The sequence below is a fragment of the Bos mutus genome, chromosome 11, assembly GCF_027580195.1.
Source record: "Bos mutus isolate GX-2022 chromosome 11, NWIPB_WYAK_1.1, whole genome shotgun sequence".
Lineage (NCBI taxonomy): Eukaryota > Metazoa > Chordata > Mammalia > Artiodactyla > Bovidae > Bos > Bos mutus.
Window position 1 is genome coordinate 81,838,154 of NC_091627.1, and position 25,625 is coordinate 81,863,778.

The 25,625-nt window shown below is 35.6% G+C and overlaps 1 protein-coding gene and 1 non-coding gene across 2 annotated transcripts in view; one reads left to right on the plus strand and one right to left on the minus strand.

Moving 5' to 3' along the window:
• The window catches only part of EML4 (EMAP like 4), a 155,080-nt gene that overhangs the window by 40,783 nt on the left and 88,672 nt on the right, over nt 1-25,625 (minus strand). Inside the window, 8 exon segments of the mRNA XM_070379677.1 lie at nt 3,424-3,504; nt 3,507-3,521; nt 5,353-5,463; nt 6,863-6,932; nt 9,639-9,788; nt 11,178-11,301; nt 25,169-25,201; nt 25,394-25,419. Coding sequence (XP_070235778.1) covers nt 3,424-3,504; nt 3,507-3,521; nt 5,353-5,463; nt 6,863-6,932; nt 9,639-9,788; nt 11,178-11,301; nt 25,169-25,201; nt 25,394-25,419 — 610 coding nt within the window.
• On the plus strand, nt 1,052-1,124 carry TRNAW-CCA (transfer RNA tryptophan (anticodon CCA)). The gene has a single exon. It is a non-coding gene; the product is annotated as a tRNA-Trp (tRNA).

Sequence of the window (25,625 nt, forward strand, 5' to 3'; positions counted from 1 at the left end):
TACTATATAGCACAGGCAACTATATTCAATATTTAGTAATAACTATATTGGAAAAAGAATCTGAAAACGAATATATACCTGTGTGTGTGTATACATATATGTTTAGATATGTGTGTGTGGATATATATATATATATATATACACACACACACACACTGAATCACTCTGCTATATACTAGAACTAATACACTGGAAATCAAGTATATTTCAATAAAAAAATAAATATATAAAAAGTACACCACTAAGGATGTAATGTAAAAAATATTATTAACATTGCTGAATGCTACATACAAAACTTGTAAAGAGAATTCTCATTACAAGGAAAAGGATTTTTTCCTATTTCTTTTATTTTCTATCTGTATGAGATGATGGATGTTCACAAAATTTATTGTGATAATCATTTCATGACAAATTTAAGTCAAATCATTATGCTATACATCTTAAACAGGCCTGTATGTCAATTATATTTCAACAAAACTGGAAGGAAAAAAGGAAGAAAAAGATAATACGTTAATAACAAAGCAAAATTAGTGATTTCTCTTCCAGACTCAGAATCTTTAAAAGACTGATCGAAGAGTCCTTAGCTTTCACATGAACAAAACTACTCAACAGATCTTACATGAAACTGATTAATCAAGGATTATAAAACTAACTATAAATCAAGGATTATAAAGCTAACTATAAACACTCCCCGGGCTTCCCTGTTGGCTCAGACAGTAAAGAATCTGCCAGCAATGCAGGAGACCCGGGTTCGATCCCTGGGTCAGGAAGATCCCCTGGAGAAGAAAATGGCAACCAACTCCAGTATTCTTGCCTGGGAAAGCCCATGGACAGAGGAACCTGGAAGGCTATAGTCCATGGGGTCACAAGGAGTTGGACACAACTGAGCGACTAACACACACTGGTATAAATACTTCCAAGTATACACACCCATAGTTCTAGTGATAAGATGTTCAAGATACACACTGAAGTAATCTATGAAAATAAATCACTTGGGTTTTAGTGTAGCTTTATAGGATATTTTAACTTTTTATTAATGTATACTATATAATCCCTGGTGGCTCAGAGGTTAAAGCATCTGCCTCCAATGCGGGAGACCCAGGTTCGATCCCTGGGTCAGGAAGATGCCCTGGAGAAGGCAATGGCACCCCACTCCAGTATTCTTGCCTGGAGAATCCCATGGACGGATAAGCCTGGTAGGCTACAGTCCACAGGGTCGCAAAGAGTCGGACACGACTGAGCGACTTCACTCACTCACTCATACTATATAATCAGAAAAGTTCACAAATCCTAAGTACACAGTTTGATAAATTCTCACAAACTGAACACACCTGTGTATAGCATCTAAAGCAAGAAACAGAACATTACTAACATCCCAGATCCCTCTTCTAGTTACCATCCTCTCCCTCCACTGAAATAACCATGATCCTGATTTGCAGCAGCAAAGATTAGCTTTGTCTGTTTTATTTAAGTGGAATAATATAGAGGGTATTCTTTTGTGTCTAGCTTATTTTATCATTACATTTGTGAGATACATTTAATGTTGGTATATACACTGCAATTTGATCATGCAAACTGCTTTACAGGATTCCTTTACAGGGAAAGACCACAGCGCTGACTTATCCATTCTCTTATTGATGGACATTTGAGTAACTTTCTTTTTTGCTTCTGTTATTTTTGATTACTTGTCTTTTGGTCAACACATGTATTATCTTCTTTAGGGTTTATACCACTTTCATTTGCAATGAAAGACTTCTATTATAGGGACTTCCCTGATGGTCCAGTGGTTAGGATTAGGCACTTTACTGCCATGGCCCTGGGTTCAATCCATGGTCAGAGAACTAAGATCCCCCAAGCTGTGCAGTGTGGCCAAAAAAATAAATTATTTAAAAATTACAAAAAATAAAAAAAAAGAGAGAGAAAAGGGAGAAAGAGTTCTAACACAGAGATTAAGGACACAGAATTGAAAGCACCTGTTGACTGGCTGAGTGTGAAAGTGAGGGAAAGAGTCATGAATGATGCCTGAATTTTCAGCTTGGGCAGTTATGTGGAATGTGATGCTACTCACTGAGAGGCAAAACTGATTGGGGGCTAATAAATATGATTAGTACGTATCTGTATGCATTGCGGGCTGGGGTATTCATATGAAGATGTCCAACAGGCAACAAGAGTTGCCCTTGTTGCTCTGGGCTGGAGTTAGCTGGTATGGGACACATCAAGGCCATGGGAGCAAACGGAGCAGCATATGGTGTTTGTACAAGACATGGGATGTAACTCTCAGCAACATATACGCTGAAGGTTCCAGAAAGGAGATTGAGGAGAGGCCAGTAGGAGGAAAACCATAAGACTTCATCTGGCAGCCTTTAATACAAAGGACCAAAATTTATGTTTCACTGTGGTATAACTTCCCTATGTTTCAACGTAAAATTACTCTGAACAATGGCTGAAAGACAATCTATCTTCATTTATGATTTTTTAAAATTTGAGGTTTCCTGACACCTTATATTCAAGTAAAATAAAATCTACCCTACTTCTGTCAAAAGATTAAAACTATCTAAAAGAAATAACCTCTTTTCATCCAACAAGTTGAAAGCTTGAAGATTTTACAAAACAAAACTTGGAGAGCAACTGAGGAGGAATGTGATGTTATTCAAGAGTAAAGCAAATATGTCATAGGCTTTTAAAAGCCATCCTGTACCTCTGGATCCCTCTGAAAGCCTGTCAGAGGGAGGCTATTTTCTGAGCCATATGAATGCAGCTGCAATGCTAACCTCATTCCTTTCTTACAAGTTATAGCCTGCTCCACACAAAAGGATTAACACTATTCCACAGCAACTATAAATGCTGTAGCATTTTATGTAGTAGTCCCACAAATATAATTAAGACCAAAAAACTTATTACTGTTATGTTTTTTCAGTTATGTCAGTCATATTCCCGAGGCTGAATTTTTCCTTTAGATTTTTTAATCCTTATAGATTGAACAAAATAACATTTTGTTAAAGAACAAGCCAAGTAGAACATGTAGTCTTAATTTTGAGATTAGATATCCAACTACTTCAGCATTTCAGTAGTACAATGTAACTGAAACATCACTGAAAGTGGCTGAAGCTGCTTGACTATTTTATCTTAAAGGTACTATAAGAATGCTTGGAAAAGGAAATGGCAACCCACTCCAGTATTCTCGCCTGGAGAATCCCATGGGCAGAGGAGCCTGGCTAGCTACAGTCCATGGGGTCGCAAGAGTCAGACATGACTTAGTGACTAAACCACCACCATCGTAAGAATGATGACAAATCAGCAAATCTGATGAATTTGGTCAGCTGGTACTCTCCTGAAACCCAAGAATATGCAACATACTTCCAAGGACTTATAAAACAAAAAATGTATTCTAAAAGACAAATACCCTGTTCGAAATTTTTTTACCTTTATTTCTGCTCCTTTTGATTTTTTCTGCCAATCCCACACAGTAAGCATATGCTCATTGGAGTCATCGATAACACATAAAAATGAACACCTGAATCCTAAAGAAAAGTCAGTTGAAATAAGGCATTTAAAAATCTTCAGATAAGGCTTACTTTTTAAAAAGAAATACCATATTATGAAAACCGCCAACATTAAGATAAATCCAAAATCCTTTAAACTCATGGTTCCTTGAAATACAATGAATATACTATTTACTAAGACTGTATTTTCTTAAGAAATATAATAAGGATTCTTAATTTTTTTTCATGTTTCTAATTTTTCCCCCTAGGTTGATCTCCATTTGCTATCTAGCCACTTCCACTATTCAAAAATAGCAAATAATCAATTTTGAGGATAGTCCATTCTGCATCTTAAAGTATTTTCTGCTTTAAAGTGTTCTGACTGCTTTTGAAGTATTTTCCTTTGCAGTAGACGTGAAATGTATATAATTTTATAACTTTGGTCCTAAATTTCGGTAAATCTGTTGGAATAAATTATGTGAAAGTTTGCCAATTTTAGTTTTTCATGATATTCTTGATTTATATTAAAATGAATAAACAAGATAAATAAAAACATAAATTCCTTTCTATTTTCCTGAAACTATTTTCATTCACTAATTGATGCCTCCCAGAAAAAGAACTGTGGATGATATTAAAAGATTATTTTTTTTCTAGTAGCATTTGTAATCTATACCTTATGATGTATATGGAACAAAGAAATACTGTGGTGACAAGTGAGAGTACTGAGGAAGGGCAGAGCTTATTCTCTTCTCTTCTGCTTTCTTTTACCCTGTATTGGAATGATTACCTAAACTAGGAAAAGTCAGTGTATGAGGCAATTCAAGATAATCCTAACATTGTAACAAAGGTATCAACAAGAAGACAACAGTTACTGCTACAGAGATTTTAGGGGGTAAAAAAGGTAGTAAAAGTATTTCCCTTCTCTCTGCTCATCTCCTTTTCTCATCTCCTTTCTTCTAATTCCTGATTCATGAGAACCCTTGACATTCAGTACTTGTAAGCTAGTAAAGTTCCTGTATCCACCCAAATTTATACTTCTGCTCTAAAAATGTCCCTTCCTCCTCCACATCCCACAAAACAGCCATAATCCAGAATACAGCTGCAATAGTTAGGAATTAAAGAGATAAATGTGAATACATAAATATATTCTAAAGTAAGAACAAGGCCCAATAAAATCTGGAGGGATATTTGTGTTTGAAAGTAAAAATTATGCATCCTAAAAATATAGATGTTCTCCTGTATGGTCTGTAACAATTACATATAGTTCAAGAATAAACAGAATGTTTAAATGAGCAACATCTTATTTCATTCTCCCCAGAATAAAGCATCAAGACTTAGGTTAAGATTGCTAGATGCTGAATTTTAAACTTAAATATAAAACCATGCAATCAACAATTCAGAACCAAAACAATTCATGACTTTAGTGAGCACAAAGATCTGGCTGTTTTCTTTGCTGCAACATGACATTAAGAAAAGACAATACTTGGGGCAGAATTGGCCAAGTTTCATGTCTGTAAATTTTCTAAATAAAATAGACTTCTATGACTCAAGCTGAATCAAAAACATATCTTATTACTTACTTCAATTTTACTATGCTATGTATGCATTCCTTTAACCATTTCCTGCTATTACACTGCAATTCTATTTCAGGCAGAACAAAATAAGTATAATTAAGTGTAATATCCTGGATCTTATCTAAACCAAAGTCCTTTAGTATTTCAGTTAAAATGCTGGCCACTGATAAGCAACAGCTAACATCTAATTTTTCAATTCAGTGATCACTTTCTATGAACACACACACAAAACTGAGCTTAACGTCTTTTCTGTATCTTTGTGTGGCTGGCTTACTCCCTTAAAAATTGTTACTTACTGCTTTTGAAAAATCCAGGCATCCTACTCCACGTTCAAAAGTTCCAAGTCCAATAATTTGCAGTGTAGAAAGACTAACTGAATCCCACACTCTGACATGGGGTTGCAGGGGCTGCAAAAACAAGGGGAAAAATACAAGATAGCAGGACTTAACTAGTATTTACATAGATGAAAATACCACTCCTACAAGAACTGCTTGCCATCTTTAAAAAATAATGATGGATGGATAAATATCTAATAAAAAATAGCCAGTACATTTACACATGCCCCCAAAGAATCTTAAGTAGGTATTTTCTTCTCATACTACAAAAATAAGGAAATGACAAAGTGATAATAGAAGCAGCAAATGATCTGAGTATCTATTATGTGCAGTATACTATTCTAGTACGTCACATGCGTTAATTCATTTAATTCTCACAGACCCTGGGGCTTAGGTGCTATTATAATCACCATTTAACAAATGAGGAAATTAAGATAGTTTTTAAAATTAATTATTTTAATTGGAGGCTAATTACTTTACAATATATATTGTGGTGATTTTTGCCATATATTGACATGAATCTGCCAAGGGTGCATCTGTTCTGCTCTTCCTGAATCCCCCTCCTACCTCCCTCCCTATCCCATCCCTTTGGGTTGTCCTAGAGCACTGTTTTGAGTGCCCTGCATCGAACTTGCACTGGTCATCTATTTTACATATGGCAATATATAAGTTTCAATGCTATTTTGAAAAAGAGATTTAAATAACTTGTCCATATTTATCCAGCTATTAAAAGGTAGAGTCAGGATTCTAATACCAGCAAATCTGCACTGGAAATCCTGCTTTTTGCATTACTTTCATTCCTGAGAAAATAATATTAAAAAAAAAAAAAAATCAGTGTCCAAAAAATTGCTAAGCAAACAGCCCTTAAACAGAATTTAGAACTGGAAGGAGTATTAAAAGTCATCCAACATAACCCCTCCAACTACTTTTCTTTAAAGAAACCAGGCAGAAAATGTTATTAAGTATAGTCATATACATGCTAATCAGTCATTAATATTCACTGCTGATCCTTATTAATAAGGAATTTGTCATGTAAGTCAATAGTATTGAATAACTGAAAACTTTTAAGTGTTATTTCTAGTCATATATAAATTACATATAAAATCATATGTAAAATATAAAATTAAGGGATCCATCAATTTAGGATGATTATAATACCTTCCAGCAGACTGATAAATTATTCTATACTTAAAAAAAGAACTTTAATAAGCTTATCAGTTCTCCCATTCTTATAAATAAATAGCTTCCTTAGGGAGAACACTTATTTTTTGAAAAGGAATATTTTAGTGTGACTCTTTTGTTCTTTTTTTAATGTTATTACATTCTATTATTTGTTTCTCTGCTTATACTAAAAATTCCTTAATAGTTAAATTTTAAGAGAATGAAATAAATGAGTTAGGGTTAAATACAATCAATTCCATCCTAATATCAATATCACCTGGTACAGAATGCATAAAACTGTGCCACTCACCCTTCCATCCTTATCCACTCCAGCTATCTGTCCAGTTGCAATCCTAATTTTGTCAGGATGTATAGCAAGGCTAAAAAGCAGTGTTAACAACAATTTTAAATACAGGAAAGATGTAAAACAGCAGAAACATGCCTCAGTATCAACATTTTTCAAACAGTTTTTAATCATTAAAAAAACTCAATGTGACCCATTTGTTTTATTTTCTTTGGCTAATCAAATAAACATCAATTACCTACAGGACTTCTTTTCTAAGTTTTCTACCGTATTTCTGCCTTCTTTGTTAAACTGAATTATTAGAACACTAAATTTGAAGAAAACATCTACTCATAATTGTGGCATGATAAATTTATCACGTGTTCATGATAAAGGAACTTGTTTCTTTCTAGTCTTACACCTAGACATATTCACATAGTTTTATTACCATGAAGATGTAGTATTACATCTTGTGAAGATTTTAAATGTTGGAGAATAATGAATTTAAGCAATAAATAGAGAATATACATTTTTTGTTTTTGGTATGTATTGCTCATTACTTTCCAAAACATTATCAATTTAAATTGTTATAAATAAAAATGTTTTAAAAATTTCACTACAACTTCCTCATATTAAGAATTATACCTTTTAACATGCCTTGATAATTTGGTATAAAAGATTATCAGTTTAATTTCTTTTATTATTAAAGAGGCTAGAGTTTATCAATATGTTGCTTTAACTAATGTTATTTCCTCTCAAATAGTTCATATCCTTTGAAAGAAAAATGAAAGTGAAAGTCACTCAGTTGTGTCCAACTCTTTGTGACCTCATGGAATATAGAGTCCATGGAACTCTCTAGGCCAGAACACTAGAGTCGGTAGCCTTTCCGTTTTCCAGGGGATCTTCCCAACCCAGGGATCAAACCCAGGTCTCCTGCATTGCATGCAGATTCTTTGCCAGCTAAGCCACAAGGGAACCTAAGAACACTGGAGTGGGTAGCCTATCCCTTTTCCAGTGGATCTTCCTGACTCAGGAATTGAACTGGGGTCTCCTGCATTGCAGGCAGATTCTTTACCAACTGAACTATCATGGAAGCCCATATATACTTTATTGAGATCAATTACATTGACAGTTAATATTTGAACCAGACACATATATTACCTAATCCAGCAATTTTACTTTAATATAGATCAATTACATTGAGTTAATGAAAAATCTAACTAACATTTTGCCATATTTAATTCAAATCTTAAACATTTAAAAAAGCAAAATTACTGGATTAGGTAATATATGTGCATGGTTCAAATATCAAAAACTATAAAAACACCTATGAAATTCTGCTAAAATCTCATCTATCTGGTTATTATCCCTACTCCCTGTAACATCAACCAGGTAATCGCTGTAATCAGTTTCTTTTTATTACTAATTCTGGAAAAATTTTACCTATGTGAAAGTCAAGATAAATATTTATCTTCCACCTCCTTTTTTACACAAATGGTAAAATACTACACATTTTCTTGTTCTTTGATACTTACAAATGTATCTTAGGAATTTTTCCACTTAATACACAAACACTCTCCTCATTCTTTCTTAATTTTATTGAAGCAGAGTTGATTTACAATGTTGTGTTAATTTATGTTGCACAGCAAAGTGATTCAGTTATATATATGTATTTTTTTTTTTTTTTTTACATTCATTTCCATTATGGTTTATCACAGGGTACTGAATATAATTCCCTGTGCTATACAATAGGACTGTGTTGTATATCCATCCTATATATAATAGATTGCATCTGCTAATTCCAAACTCCCAATTCTTTTCTCCCCAATCTCAATAAATCTATTCTCTACTCAGTAAGTCTATTTCTTAATGAGATTTTAGATTCTAAATATGTGATAGCATATTTTAATTGTCTTTTTCTTTCTGACTTACTTCACTTAAGTAGGGTAATCTCTAAGTCCATCTAACCTCATTCTTTCTTTATGGCTGCATGGCTGCATGGAAACCACACGTTACTAGTCACCAGTTAAAAGATATTCAGGTTCTTTCCAACCTTTACCATCAAAAATGATGTTGTAATAAGTAATCTTGTACATGTATTCTTCTAGTGAAAAAGACAAAATTTTAATCATCTCTAAAAGTTTAACAATATCTATATTTTAAGTCTAATGTATATTAATTTTTTTCTAGGTATAGATATAGTTGCCAGAATACATTTTAAATATTGGAAAATAATGAACTTAAGCAATAGGTAATTAAAGTTAACTTCAAATTAGTAAAATTGAGTACTTCAAAAATACGCCAAGCATAGAAAAGGAGTTCTCACATTTTTATGGTTCTCATTCTGTTTTACAGTTTGATCCTTATTCAGCTATCATTTCCCTTTTCTCCTCAAAGTCTCAAGTTCAAAACTTACCTACATAAAACAAATTCTCAATAAATATTAAGTAACCAATAATCACTCTCAGAAGTATGTAAAAGTCTAGTCTGCCACATATATCTGATGTTTCAGGCCAGAGGAAAAAGTATAAAAGCTCTGGGAAAGCCAAAGAAGCCCCCATCAAAATTTATAGATGATATGTTGCAGGTATCTATTGCAGGTACCTATTGATGCAGGTATCACACCAACTATTTTGGAGGTCTGTAAGTCTTTTTTATTTTTGAAATCTACCTACAGGATGTCCATAATATCCTTAAATTCTCATTTTTCCACAAGAAATCATTTCCAATAAAAACCTAGCTTAATAAAATACAAAAAAAGAGCATGAAATATATATATATATATGTATAAAATGATACCAACCATTTTACACAGTCTGTATGACCCAGGTAGTGCCGTTGAGTTCTCTCTTCATAATTAAATAGTACTACTACGGATGCTATGAAATAAACAATTTCCCCGGTAGGAAGAAGGTAAACATTAGCTCGACAATCCTTTCCTCGATAACCGTATCTTAAAATAAAGAGTCAAGGTTTCAAACAAACACAACTTTCAAAATGTTAAATAATTTATTAATGGATATGTAAGGGAATCAGTATAAGAAAAGAGGACTGGACTGGAACTATAAAACTCATGTCTTGCCATTAGCCCTTGTGCAGTTCCAAGACTTAATACGCTTAAATCTTAGTTTCCTCATTCAACCAAGAAATACATATTGAGCTCCTAATGTGTATCAGGCATAGAGTAGAACATGCACTTCTGAACAAAAATATGTGGGCCTGTGTCCCTGGAGTTCTTGCTTTTCAAAGGTAACAAAAATTTACACCAAGTATATCATTAGAAATTGTGGACGAAAAAACAACAGGATACTAAGAGAAAACAGAAGGAGGATCTAACTTAAATGGAGAGAGAAAAAGAGAGAGATCAAAAGAAGGGCTACCAGAGGGAATCTCTTGTTGATCTACCCGCTGGACTCTGTGTTTTCACTGCTTAACCAGGTTTGATCCCTAGTTGGGACCTAAGATCCCACAAACCGCATGGTGCAGCCCAAAACTAAGAACAAAAGAAGAGCTACTTGACACTTATACTTACCCTAACTAATGAATAAAAGACAGCCAGGCACAGTTTGGTGTAAGCAGAGTGCCTGCTAAAAAAAAAACTATGCAGAATCACAGGATTGCTGAGTCTTCTCAAGCTAATTTCTGCCAAAAGGAGGGACTGATTCAAGGAGTGGGAAAGGGGATATAAGAGAATGGACGCAAAAAGCAAAGTTCAAATATTAAGTTTCTTCTGCTTCACTGAGAATTTCTTAAGAATGTCTAAGAGAAATAAGGTTTCCTAAGTGAAATAAGGAGCACTGTTTCATATACTCATTTTAAAGAAAATGTCTGGTCATGAAGAAGTTAATTCTCAAATTAGAATCCACCTTGCTAATTTCAGCTCTTAATAAGATAATTCATATTATTTCAAAGGTTACAAAATGCTTAACTGATGTTTCCTTATTTAATTCTTAAAATGGACCTGTGAGGTAGGGATTACTGACCTCTTTTTATATTGGAAGAAGTAAGGTTCATGGAGGGTAAGTGGCAGAGCCAAGACTCAAAACACCAGCCTTCCAATTCTAGTCTGATGCCTCTTTCACTACACCACAAGCACCTGCCTTGATGTCCATGGAACACTGCTTACCCTATCTGAAGGTATTAAATTTTGGTGCTTTTAAGTTGCTAACAGCAATATACACATAATATGTGAAAGGATTAGAGATGACATCTCTTTACTTTCTCAAGTGGTCACTGTTTACCACGTTTACTTGACATAAAGACAATTCTGACAGACGTCAGGTAAAGTAATTTTTCTTAAAAACAGAGCAAACAAATTTGCTGTCACAAAAGAAAAGGATACACCCACTCCAGTTTGAGCTTCTCAGGAGGCAGTTCTGTTCTGATGTCATCATAGTTCTCAACATCAGAAGGAATGAACATTGTAATTGGTCGACCTCGCATAAACATTTTAATGTATTCTCCTTCTGTTGAAACACAAGAAAAAACATTAAAACAGATGTATTTGCTGAATATTCATAGAAAAATTGATTATTAATATGCTATAATAAAAACAAGATAGAAAATAGCTACTTTATATAACTGCTTTTGTATAAAGACTTAGTTTAAAACATCAAAGGAAAAAAATCACTGGTCATTCCTTAAGTGAGAGTAACTTTTCATAATTAAAATATAATTTATCTATAAGTTGACACATTTCAACAAGAAAGTCAGGAAAGTTGAGGTATAAAAAAGCAAGAGGAAAATAATTTTGTGATGGAAGGTTCTCTGACAATTGAAAAAAAAGATTATCAAAGTACTCCGATGACAACCATGTCTGCCACACTACCTGATCAACCTACCGACATTTAATGACAGACAAAAAACCATGGCCACAGAGCACACCAGGAGTGGAGTCAGACAGCCCCGTAAGTCAAGGACAGAAAGAGGGACTCTGTTACATAGAGCAGTGGTCAGAGATGGAGGAAAGATGACCGATGTCCTTCATTTCACAACTGTGCCTACAATCAGCCTCGAGTTTAAGCAGTTAAATTCAATTATAATACACTAAAATCTTAAAGACCGTGCTAGGGAATAGTTTTCTAGTTTGTAGCATAGGTAATATTAACATAATAGCACAAACATCTTTTATTTACATAAACCAATAGCTGCTTGTAAGATGTGCAACAGTCTAAAACTAAAAATGTTAAAAAGACAACTCCAGAATCAAATCAACATTTATGGTACACCTTTTACAAATGAAAACAATACTTAAGTGATCAGATCAGACTGTTTGCAAGTCTTAAGAAACAAAACAAAAACATCCATCCTTGGCTGACCTACATACAGACAGGTTTAATAAATGTTGATGGTGGCTGTGAAATGTTTAGAAAAGAACCTAAAGGGGAAGGAGAAAATAAGGGACTGCATACAAATGCATAGGCACTGTCTAGAACTTGCTAACTTGTCTGCTACGATAGGAAAATCATGTTAGAAACAAAGTGTGATTATCAATCAGAGGCTGAATCAACCTTAGGACATCTAATAATGAATGACGTAAGCCACTAAGAAGAAGTGTAGATAATTCAATAGCTTATGTAACACAAACCATGAAAACAAGAGGAAAAAAACCATTTGCTGAATGTTTGTAAGTATTTCTTCAGACTTTTAAACTGTACTTGCTATGGGTGAGAAGTTCAAGTTATTTTTATTATTATTACAGTGTGCTCAGCCTCAGGGTTTGATCTAAGAACAGGCTAAGACCTCCCACGCCACAACTTTTTAACACCACATGATGTATGTCTCTGTTACTTCTGAATCTAAGAGTGGGCTCTGTTTCCTGGACTTTGATGATAACTAAATGATTTAGTTATCAGCTGTAACTATTTCCCTTCAGCAATCATCTTTATTTGTATCTCCTTGTCATTTTTTGTAAAGTCCACTTTCTTCTAGGTGTCAATTTGTTACATAATTTTCCCTCTAGTTTTTTTTTTTAAAGAAAATAAATCCTTAAAGGGAAATATCCTGTCTTGTGAAATTTCTTCCAAGGTCATTCACTGGTCAGAGGTGTATAGCATAAATGCTTTCTGAATGGAAAAAAAATATTTCATAGATGTTTCTATTGCCAGTTAAAAGAGACTGTATATCCAGCAAAGGGAATGGGTTAGGACAGCATCAAAGAAAAGAAAAGTGCCCTCCTCTGCTAATAGGGGCTTTCCTGGTGGCTCAGAGGGTAAAGCATCTGACTGCAATGTGGGAGACCTGGGTTCGATCCCTGGGTCAAGAAGATCCCCTGGAGAAGGAAATGGCAACCCACTCCAGTATTCTTGCCTGGAAAATGCCAGGGATGGAGGAACCTGGTAGGCTACAGTCAATGGGATCACAAAGAGTCGTACACGACTGAGCAACTTCACTTCTGCTAATAGAGACAGCTCAGAATATTGCACTGATTCCTTCAGCAACTGTAAAGCAGCACAAGCAATCAAGTATAAGCAAAGTAGCTGTATCTATGCTTGCGAACTTTTCTAATACAATATAAAAATGGCAATGCATGTTAGGATGAAAATCCTTTTCCTGTCTATAAATTGGCGGTATACATGTTGGAGGCTGAGTATATGTCTAGACACTGGGAACAATTCTGGTAACTGAGTGGGGGAACACATTATAGTGGAAAAGAGCCTGAGCGTTAGAGAAACACTGTCTGGGATTTGAATGCCAGCTTTATCCTCTTCCTAGCCATAAGACTCTGGCCTCATATTCCTAATAAATAAAATGATACTACTACTTACCATTTGAAATTCTGATCGGACAAATAAGATATTACACTGTAAAGTATGAGGTCTTGACAACTATTTCTTTCCTTCCCTTTAGATTTGTAAGCATTCTAAACACTGTCTAGGAACTGCTTATAATACATGATTCAACACTCCACAATCTCTTTTCAAAAGCTTTAGAGTGACCAAAGAACAGCAACTGCAGGCAAATAAGCTAGAATTCTGAGGGTCCTATCTGGGCCACTAATACAGGGGGCACAAGTTCAAGTGTCTATAGGCCAGGCAGGAAATGCAAATTGAGAGCCCTGGGAGCATACGGGATGACCAGTTAGGGTGGGGGCACTGGTATCCACCAGGCCCATCTTAGGGAGGCAGCAGTTAATCAACCTCGGGAAAAATGTGGGCCCAGTGCTGCTAGAGCTTCTCATTTTTTAAGAGAAACAGAAAATCTATAATTTATTGTGAAGTCTCCTAATTTTTAAATGTTTACTCCTTTGCCAAAGAGGGAGAATACCATGTGAAAACACACCTTTGGCCTACATAGAGCTCACTAGTTTGCAAACTAAGAATAGAGTCTTTACCTTGGGAGTTAGACAGAATATATAGATGAAGAACCTCTTTCCTCCTCAATCACTAGTGAGTCAAATTCTCACTGCAAACATTTTGAGTGTGTCAGGTTTCTTGACCTTATAGCTAAACAACTCAGTTGTTTTACCCAACTGCTGCTTTCTGGCTGTCCTCATTGGACACCAGCATGAAAGTCAAGGGGAAGAGGGGCCATGGGACTGGTCAAAAAAGCATATAAGGTTAGTAATATTAATTAATATATTAATAAAGTGTGCTGGTCCAGAAATGTGAGAAAAATAAATGATTATCTATCTCTTGATAATTAGTAAACACAGCATAGGGCTATCTGTATTCAATAATGAAGCTGCTGCTTCCTGAAATGTAATTCATCTCAACATTTTATCTATTTTGACACTGTGAAAATTCCTGGTACTGAGAGGGTGGGTATACAGTATAGTGGACAGAATGCAAGCACTGTGATAAAGGCCATCCTTATCTGAATCTAAGCTTTACCACTTACTAGCTTATGCCCAAATAAAATAAATATTCTTAATTGAATCTGATCAATGATTGATAGCTTAATTATAAAAGAAGAAATTCAGGGAATTCCCTGGTGATCTAGTGGTTAGAACTCAGTGCTTTTACTGCCAGGCCCCAGGTTCAATCCTTGATCAGGGAACTAAGATCCTCCAAGTCACATTGTGTAAGGAAAAATAAATAAAACAAAAACACAAGAAACTGTGTGGGATATTGTTAATAAATTTTATCAGTTCATTTCTCTAGATACATATAATGTTGGAACTGGAAGAAATCTTACAGCTCACCTAGTCCAAACACCTGTTTTTACAGAAGGAGAAACCAAGGCTCAGAAAGGTCAAATGAGTTCCTAGACTGTGTCCCAAAATGTCTATTATTTAGAACTTGTGAAATATTTTCTTTCTAAACTATTGTTCTAGATCTGCACAATTCGGAACAAGAGTCACTGGCAGAACACTTAGCAGGCAGGCAGTGTGAACTGAGGCATGCTCTAAGTATAAAATAGGCAGGAGAGTCTGATGATGTTTGTATGGAAAAAAAAGTAAAAGGTTTCCTTAATGTTCCTCCGCCCACCCCCACGCCTTCCACCCCCAGCTTCATGATATGTGGAATCTTAGTGTCCTGCCCAGGAAGTAAACCCATACCCTCTGCATTGAACGCACAGCATCTTAACCACTGGGCTACTCATTAATGGTTTTGTACATTGATCACCCATTGATATTCTGAATATACTGGATTAAATATATTAATCTTGTTGTTGTTGTTTAGTCACTGAGTTGTGTCTGACTCTTTGTGATTCCACAAACTGCAGCCTGCCAGGCTCCTTTGTCCATGAGACTTTCCAGGCAAGAATACTGAAGGGGGCTGCCGTTTCCTTCTCCAGGGGGATCTTCCCGACCCAAGGATTGAACCTTGGTTTCCTGCATTGGCAGGTGGGTTCTTTACCACTGAGCCACTGGGGAAGCCCAAACTTATCTTACCTGTGAAATTTTCTTTTTTTTAAATGTTGCTATTAGAACATTTAAAATTATATGTGCTTTATATATTTCCATTGGACAGTACTGTTCAGACAGTGGTGAGGTCCTTAGGCTACAGAAGTCCAATTAACTGATAATGTAGCTTACTTATAATGCAAATAGTATTAGCTTAAGCCCTGAATTCCCAACACTAGGAAATCAGAGTACAAGAGAACAAAATGATGTTTCTGCTCTATTATCTTTTGGAACAATGAATGTTAGATAAAAATATGAAATACTGTATTTCTATGTCCTTCATGCACACCTCTTAGTCCTCGCCCTTCAGTCTCCTCACGTGCTGTTAACTCTTCTACTTTAGCATCCCCCCTGGGCTGTCTTATCTTCCAAAGTGCTCCAAATTGCCAAATGATCTTTATATTCCCTAATCCAAACTTTCTGGGATAGTTACTCTCAGGTGTTCTGAGAAAAGTATTGCTGAAATGACTCATATTGATATAAACAACTGGTTATCAATATTATATGCTTAAAAGATGCTCATCAAAATTTATTAATCTTTCACAGATTATAACAAAAGGAAAAATTCAGGAAAAGTGTAGAAGAAAATTGCACTCTTATCCAAGACTCTTATCCTTCTGTGTCTTTTTTTTTTAATAGCTTTCCCTATTTCTGCACCTAGAGATATTAAAGGGGAAAAAAAAAAAAAACCTTTCAAAGACAACAGCAGCAGAGCTTCAAGGGTTGGGACTATGATTTGTACTTATTTATGTAATGGGCACTGCCCGTAGAAAGCCTTCTGACCTTCTAGAATGCTTACAGTTTAAAGCATCTTTCTCTCAAAGTTTTCACTTTAGAAATTCATTTTTATTTGTATTTCATGATTTTTAGAACTAAAAGGCTCCCCCTCTACAACTGAATTTGGGTTTTATATTTCACTAAAATGCGGCAGTGTGATTCTACCCAATTTCAGCAAACAGAAAATTGCAGGATCTTTAACATGAGCTTTCCCTCAGATACTACCAGTTCTACTCCCCCAAAGCACAGAGCTGCAGAACAGGCCAGTAAACAAGATGCTAGAAATACTATCCACAATCTTATGGTACAAAGTGGCAAAAACCCATTTAAGGAAAGCTAAAATCTTTTCTTAAAACAAATTTATTTTTAAACAAAATATTTCAAGTTTTACACTACAGTAATATTTTTTTAAAATTCCAATGAAACTACATAATTTATAAAAGGATCTTTGGATTTTGAATAAGAAAGTTGATATATGCTATAATAAAATCTTAATTTCAGTCCTTTTCAAAGGGCTAGCTGTAAAAATAGATCATAAAATGCAGACTTCAAAATAAAAAGAAGAGTCATAAATTTAGGATATATGATCTAACCTTATTTTGCACATCAAAAAAAATTCCTAGTTGCGGTGCTTGTCAAATACTATACAGTTAGTTTTAATGGCTTGGGCAAGAACACAGATCTGAAAAATTTGACAAAATGCTAAAACCTTAATTTCCCTTGTTTTATAGGTAGAGTTCTACTAGCTGGTAAATTTTATTAAATTCTTAATTATTGATACATGGGGCTGGGGTGAGGGTACACAATGAAGATGTAAAAGATGTGAACCTAGACTCTTAGGAGCCTACAACAGAGAAACATAACCGAATCTTATGTATCTGCTGCCCAACACATACTGATTACAGTAGTAAGTCAATCTGTAGTTAACTGCTTTCTTAAACCTAAACTTCCTTTAGTCAGATTTCTTTGCGTTTTTTTTTACAACTGTGACTGTAATAGAATTACTTGAAAATATCAGATATGGGAGTTTGCTTAAGCATTTCAGATTATTTTTATTGTGTGAACAAGGGTTTCTTTGGTAAAAAGAAGGGAAATGAATCTATTCAACAACGTAAGGCACACAGAACTTCTAAAGATTTGCTATATTGCTTAAAACATTTCTAAACTAAGCAAAATATGGTTTTTAAAAAAGTCCCTCAAATCACTCACTTATATCTCCAGGAAAAGTTATCTTAAACACTAAATAAATGAAAAAAATTCTTTACTTTATCTGAATATACCAAGCTGGATTTAATTTTTTTTAAAAAAGAAATTCCAGATACCAAAATATTTATCCCTTTAGCTCTTTCCCAATTAACTACAGTAGAAAGAGAATCAAGAGGCCCAAGGAGAAAGATAAAAACTTATCTACAAAATTTTAATTAAACAGGATTGAGAGATTTCAACTTATCTTTAATGTTTTCTTTTTTTTAAAAAAAAAGGTACTTCCCCAGTGGTCCAGTGGTTAAGACTTTGAGCTCCTATTGCAGGGGGCATGATTTTGATCCCTGGTTGGGGAACTAAGATCCCTGGTTGGGGAACTAAGATATATCACATGGTATAGCTGGGGGGGAGGGGAAGATGAATAAAAACAAAAAACAAAAAACCTGAGTTAAATAAAGCAAAATGTCAGAAAATATTAAGAAGAGACGGCAAGAATACACAGAAGAACTGTACAAAAAAGATCTTCACGACCCAGATAATCACGATGGTGTGATCACTGACCTAGAGCCAGACATCCTGGAATATGAAGTCAAGTGGGCCTTAGAAAACATCACTATGAACAAAGCTAGTGGAGGTGACAGAATTCCAGTTGAGCTATTCCAAATCCTGAAAGATGATGCTGTGAAAGTGCTGCACTCAATATGCCAGCAAATTTGGAAAACTCAGCAGTGGCCACACGACTGGAAAAGGTCAGTTTTCATTCCAATCCCAAAGAAAGGCAATGCCAAAGAATGCTCAAACTACCACACAATTGCACTCATCTCACACGCTAGTAAAGTAATGCTCAAAATTCTCCAAGCCAGGCTTCAGCAATACGTGAACCGTGAACTTCCTGATGTTCAAGCTGGTTTTAGAAAAGGCAGAGGAACCAGAGATCAAATTGCCAACATCCGCTGGATCATGGAAAAAGCAAGAGAGTTCCAGAAACACATCTGTTTCTGCTTTATTGATTATGCCAAAGCCTTTGACTGTGTGGATCACAATCAACTGTGGGAAATTCTGAAAGAGATGGGAATACCAGACCACCTGACCTGCCTCTTGAGAAATTTGTATGCAGGTCAGGAAGCAACAGTTAGAACTGGACATGGAACAACAGACTGGTTCCAAACAGGAAAAGGAGTATGTCAAGACTGTATACTGTCACCGTGTTTATTTAACTTCTATGCAGAGTACATCATGAGAAACTCTGGACTGGAAGAAACACAAGCTGGAATCAAGATTGCCGGGAGAAATCTCAATAACCTCAGATATGCAGATGACACCACCCTTATGGCAGAAAGTGAAGAGGAACTAAAAAGCCTCTTGATGAAAGTGAAAGTGGAGAGTGAAAAAGTTGGCTTAAAGCTCAACATTCAGAAAACGAAGATCATGGCATCCAGTCCTACCACTTCATGGGAAATAGATGGGGAAACAGTAACAGTGGCAGACTTCATTTTTCTGGGCTCCAAAATCACTGCAGATGGTGACTGCAGCCATGAAATTAAAAGATACTTACTCCTTGGAAGGAAAGTTATGACCAACCTAGATAGCATATTCAAAAGCAGAGACATTACTTTGCCAACAAAGGTTCGTCTAGTCAAGGCTATGGTTTTTCCTGTGGTCATGTATGGATGTGAGAGTTGGACTGTGAAGAAGGCTGAGTGCCGAAGAATTGATGCTTTTGAACTGTGGTGTTGGAGAAGACTCTTGAGAGTCCCTTGGACTGCAAGGAGATCCAACCGGTCCATTCTGAAGGAGATCAGCCCTGGGATTTCTTTGGAAGGAATGATGCTAAAGCTGAAACTCCAGTACTTTGGCCACCTCATGTGAAGAGTTGACTCATTGGAAAAGACTCTGATGCTGGGAGGGATTGGGGGCAGGAGGAGAAGGGGACGACAGAGGATGAGATGGCTGGATGGCATCACTGACTCGATGGACGTTGAGTCTCAGTGAACTCTGTGAGCTGGTGATGGACAGGGAGGCCTGGCGTGCTGCGATTCATGGGGTCGCAAAGAGTCGGACATGACTGAGCGACTGATCTGATCTGAATAAATTTGGGGGGGGTCAGTAGATGGGTGCTTGTTGTATTATTTGCATATATTTTTAGAAAGGTTAAAATCTTTAAAAAGTTTAAAAAGCATTATTAAAGGAAATAATCAATAGAATATTTTTGGTGAAATTGTTCCTTGGAGAATCAACCGTGAGTATGGCTTAGAAATGTGGTATGTAATTCCCTGAGTCTTCTCCTGCACTCTCATATGTTCTGATGATTTGTACCTCTTTTCTGCTACGCTAATCACAAGTTTCAGAATTCTTTTCAAAGCACTTCAGGAAAACAGTAACAACTGATAGAATGAGCAACACAACATGGAGTCTGAATGTCATTTCCAGATAGAATGGATTTCTAACTGTACTAGCTCAGTTAACCGGCATGGCTAAGGAATGAATATTTTCCAGTTAATTGTATTTCCTAGTTTAAATTAAAAAAACAAAACAGAAAACTTCTACCTAGAGTTGTGAAAATTCAGTATGGGTGAAACGTCTTCAAACACAACAAAATAAATATGTACAAGACTAGAATTTCTCATGAAAACTCATATTCTCCATGTTCAAAGGGGGCATGCTAAATCACTTCAGTCGTGTCCAATTCTTTGCGACCCTATGGACTGTAGTGGAGAAGGCAATGGCACCCTGCTCCAGTACTCTTGCCTGGAAAATCCCATGGACAGAGGAGCCTGGTAGGCTGCAGTCCATGAGGTTGCTAAGAGTTGGACACGACTGAGTGACTTCACTTTCACTTTTCACTTTCATGCATTGGAGAAGGAAAAGGCAACCCATTCCAGTGTTCTTGCCTGGAGAATCCCAGGGATGGGGAAGCCTGATGGGCTGCCGTCTATGGGGTCGCACAGGGTCAGACACGACTGAAGCGACTTAGCAGCAGCAGCAGCATGGACTGTAGCCTGCCAGGCTCCTCTGTCCTTGGAACATACTGGAGTGGGTTGCCAGGCCCTTCTCCAGGAGATCTTTCCAATCCAGGGACTGAACCTGCATCTCTTATGTCTCATGCATCAGCAGGTGAGTTCTTTACCACTAGAATCATCAAACAGGGGCAGTCGGGGCTTTTTTCTCAGCTGAAAATAAGCAAAGAGGATGTCAAAAACACATATTCTAGAAGTTGGGGTGGTTTGTATTTTAAAAAATTGGACAGCCCTGAAATACATTTTAATCTAGATGACTGTCACTAACAACAAGAAATCAGATCTCTGCTTAAAAAAAAAAATTTCCAACAGAGATGTCCCCTCCTTTTTGGTTTCTTTTTAAATACAGAGAATATACTTGGACAAAGCCAAGACCTAGATATCTAAGTAATATTTATATATTCTATTTAACATATGCCAATAGGTAAATTTTAGTACTAAGTATATTTTTTGGAAGTGCAATATTTGGTTTCCTTCCCTTCTGCTTGAAAGGAAAGTGAAGTCGCTCAGTCATGTCCGACTCTTTGCGACTCCATGGACTGTAGCCTATCAGGCTCCTCCATCCATGGGATTTTCCAGGCAACAGTGCTGGAGTGGGTTGACATTTCCTTCTCCAGGGGATCTTCCCGACCCAGGAATCAAACCCGGGTCTCCCGCATTGCAGGCAAATGCTTTACCATCTGAGCCACCATAGATTTAAGGTTAGCATCCTTCTTTCTAACTTCTGGAATTGCAAAGTTCTGGATATTATCTTGGAAACAACAAGGAAAGATTCTATCTGTAGCTCAAGGGCTTTTGATTTCTTTGGTTTGTTTCAAACTGCACACCCTCTCAGCAGGTTAACAGTGTCAGTAGGACACTGCTACTCTATATTCTTGCAGTAAATTTTAGCTATGTTTTCAGATACAATGCTCACTTTACACAGATGTGATCAGGTTTTAGGACAGAACATGCCTGGAGCCAACAGGTCAGAAAACAATACTAAGCACTAAGCAAAAGCACCTGCAGTCAAACTCTTCAGAGGTAGATTAAACCTGAGTTAGAGAAGGTATGAAGGGCTGTCTTCCATTTTCTATTTGTTGCGAAGAAAGAGCTTTCATAAAGTGATTAAAGAGATTCTTGGCAATATGCAGTCTAAGCCAAAGTATATATCAGGAAACGGAGATCCAAGATCCCAAGAGGGAGTGAAAAATTTATTAACAGATGAAGGATGTTTTATCTTTTTTTCATAATTTCCTCTGGCAAATGAAATTTTACTTTCTTCCTAAGCAACACTCATAACTGTAGTCACTGTGATATTCTGATTCTTTAAATTTCTGTGATTCACCCCTAACTAGGTCTCATGCTTATTATTCTTATGCTCTTTCCACTAAATAACATTGCTTTCCTTTCCTAAGTGAGGTGTCTAATGACGCCTCTCTTGCTTAGAATGAATCTATATTGTATAAGTGGAGTGGTTAACAAATACAGAATTGTATGCACACTATGATCAAGGACCTCCTTGCTGCTCCTAACACAGCAAGAAGGCTCTTAACTCAGCTTATGTATTTCTAATTTTCTCTGCTCATGAAATTCTTTTCTTTGGATACCCAATTGTTCACTTACTTCCTTTCAGGTGACTCCATGTCACTGTATGTCTCCCCTAATCACTCTATACAAAATAGCACTTCTCCCCTCTCCTGTTCTTCCTCAATGTGTATTACTTCCTGATATGTTAAATAGTTATCACTTGTTTCTTATAGGGAGCATATAAGTTCCACGGAGTTCAGACAATATGGTATAGTGCACCTAGATGAGCGATTGCCCTGTGTACACCCCATTTCACCTCCTCCTGCTTTCAACCATGGTTTCCTTTCTTCAAAGTGCTGATCAGAATATGCAGATTTACTGCTCTTTTACTTTGCTGGGCTTAAAGAACACAGTCCTTTCAGGTCAAGCTTTCTCTGCTACCACTCATTTATGTATACCAAATGTAAATCAGCTTGTTCCCAAATCAAAGCAGATGGCTTAGAACAAGTCACACTTGTCACTGTCAAAAAAGAGCCAGAGAACTAATAAATCACATTTAAAAGGACTATCCAAAAATGAGATACTTTAAATAGCTAAAGTATAAGAAAATGTGCTGTGAAATATATTATGCAAAATGAATACTAAATCTACAACTTACATCAAGTGAAGACCATCTATTTAATGGTCATCTTTTCATCTTAACTCCACATATTTAAGTGCAAAGTTTTACTGTTACATTTATAATAACGAAAATTTATTTGGTACTATGTGCCATGTGCTATGACACTTCATTATCTTTAATTTTTATAATAATCCTTCAAGGGTTTTTATTGTTGTCTCAACTATAGATAAGAAAACAAAGACAAGATTGATTAATCTGCTTTTGATTACAGGTTAAGTAAATCTGAAATCAGTCTTGACTTCAACTACAGGTGTTAAAGATCTACAGTACATTGTTTGTTACACATCTCTACAAGTAAATTAAGATTTACAGGCAACTCAAGCGTAACTGTTCAAAACCAAACTATTCTTTTCTCCACATCTATTCCTCCTCAAATGTCCCTTATTTCAGTAGATGCCTCTTACCCACTTTCAAGCTTGCCTTCATAGATTCCCTCTGTTCCTTACCTCTCATACCCTACCTGCAATCTCTAGAACCATCTACTTCTTTGCACAGGTTCTGCTTCAGTCAGACCTGAATTATGTAGCAGGCTGAAGTGTAAGAGTTCTCCTTCAAAATACACTCTAATGATATATATAGCTGATTAAAGTGGGAAAAGAACAAACTCAAATTTCAAAAATAAGGCTTAATGCAAGCAACATTTGACATTATTAAATTTCAACATCTGGAACAATTCCATCCATGGAATTTTCCAAGCAAGAGTACTGGAGTGGTTTGCAATTTCCTTTTCCAGGGGATCTTCCTGACCCAGGGATCAAAATCTCATCTCATGTCTCTTGCACTGGCAGGTAGATTCTTTAGCACTAGAGCCACATACAATTCCTGTCATAGAATTTAACTGATTTTTCTATATCCTTTTTCAGTTTTTCATTCCATCCTTTCTTCCCCACTTTGGTGATCCTTCTCTAGCAAAACTCTTCCCTTTTAAATACATTTACTTATCTGCCTATTTGAATGGTTTTGAAAATTGTCACCAACACAAACCACTCACTTATGACCTACTACGCATAAGTTAGTTCCCTTTTCCTTCCAAGGGGCATACCACAGCATGACAGAGAGGTAGCCCTTTCTCATTTACCATAGCTATAAGGATTTTTATGAAATGTAAGTTCTTTAGCAAAACATGTAATAATAGTAGCACCTTTTTATAGGTACAGTGTTTTCTGTTTTTAAAGTACTTCCATACATATTCAGCAGTCTTGTGAAATAAGCTTTATAGTTACTATTCTCAGATTAGAAAAACACCCAAAGATGTTGCCATTTTGCCTATGTCACAAGATTGCTATACAATAGAGCCAAATATTAAACACAGACACTCTCCATTCACTGCTCCTTTCACTATCTATCATTATCTCTCTTTTTTTTTAATGTTTTGGCACATAGAAAGAATTGGCTTTGTAAATAAATTTTCACTTTTCCTTAAGGTATTTCAACCATTAATCTGTACTTAATTAAGAAAGAGAAAATAAGACCTAACTGAAGGAAAACAGTAGCAAAAATCAACTTTATTTAGAATTTCTATGTAAAAACAAATGACCCAAAGAAGATCACAAACACTTTCTTAGTAGAATCAAAGAAAGTAAAAATCTATAGAAATCAAGTTAAATGTCTAACAAAAATTTTAACCACATGGTATATGGTTAATATAATAGCGTAGAAAAATAAAGATAACTATGACACACAGAAATTAGCTGTAAAAAGCATGCACAGGAAGGACATGCTTTTACTTAGAATAGCATGCTTTAATTAAATTTGCAGGCAATTGAAGGGGAATGTAAAACTGATGTACAAATCTTACCTACTTTGCAATTAAATACACATTTACAGAAAGTCTGCTCTCCTTTTTTGGGTCAGAACAAGCCAACAACAGCAAGTAGCCAGAAATTACAATTAATATAAAAGAAAAATTTAAGAGGAAATGGATTTGCTAGACTCATTACATTTTAAGTCTTAGCTTCAAGAAATGAGTGATTATTTGCAATGAAGTTGGCAAGACAGGAAACTGAGTTAAAATTTATCAATCTTTTAAATGGCTTTTCTAAGTACTTTTCTTTTTTTTAAAGGGGGGAAACTCCCCTTGGTATTTTATACTGCTTTGTGATGATATATTTATTTCTACTGTTGACTTTGACTCTTCAGAGCTCACAGAAGTGGAAAAGTGTTTGGATTCACTAGTTCAAATTACCGTATTTTCTTCATTAAGAGGAAAGTGAGGTAGTATAAATAATGAAAAGCCAAATAAGAGATCCAGAAAGAAATTAACTAAGAAGGCGACCAACTGCGTAGCTTATTCTTACCTTGGCTGTTTTTTTCACGGGTTGACATTTTTGCTGGTTGAGACAAAAATGACATATCTTACAATAAAAATTAAGAGATTTTCTTAGATGACTATAAAATATGCTTCTTTTTGTTATTGTGAGCTAATAAATAAAATACACTGAATGAAAATAAGTCAATATTCTTATCAAGAGGGAAACTTATGATTTAGAAAAAATATTTTTTAAAAAGGATTTTTAATTTACCTTGGTTGATGATGACATCTTTATGCCTACAAAAGGAATTCAAAGATATTTATTTCATAACCTTATTTGGCTCACCATTATAATCACCTGAAAACTGCAAAAGCTTTAATGTCTAGGCTACAACCCAAATAAATTTGCAGATGTGAAATGCAGGCATCAGTATTCTTTAAAGTTTCTCTCTGGTCTCAACTACTAATATACACTGTGTCATAAAACAAGGAATATTCCATTA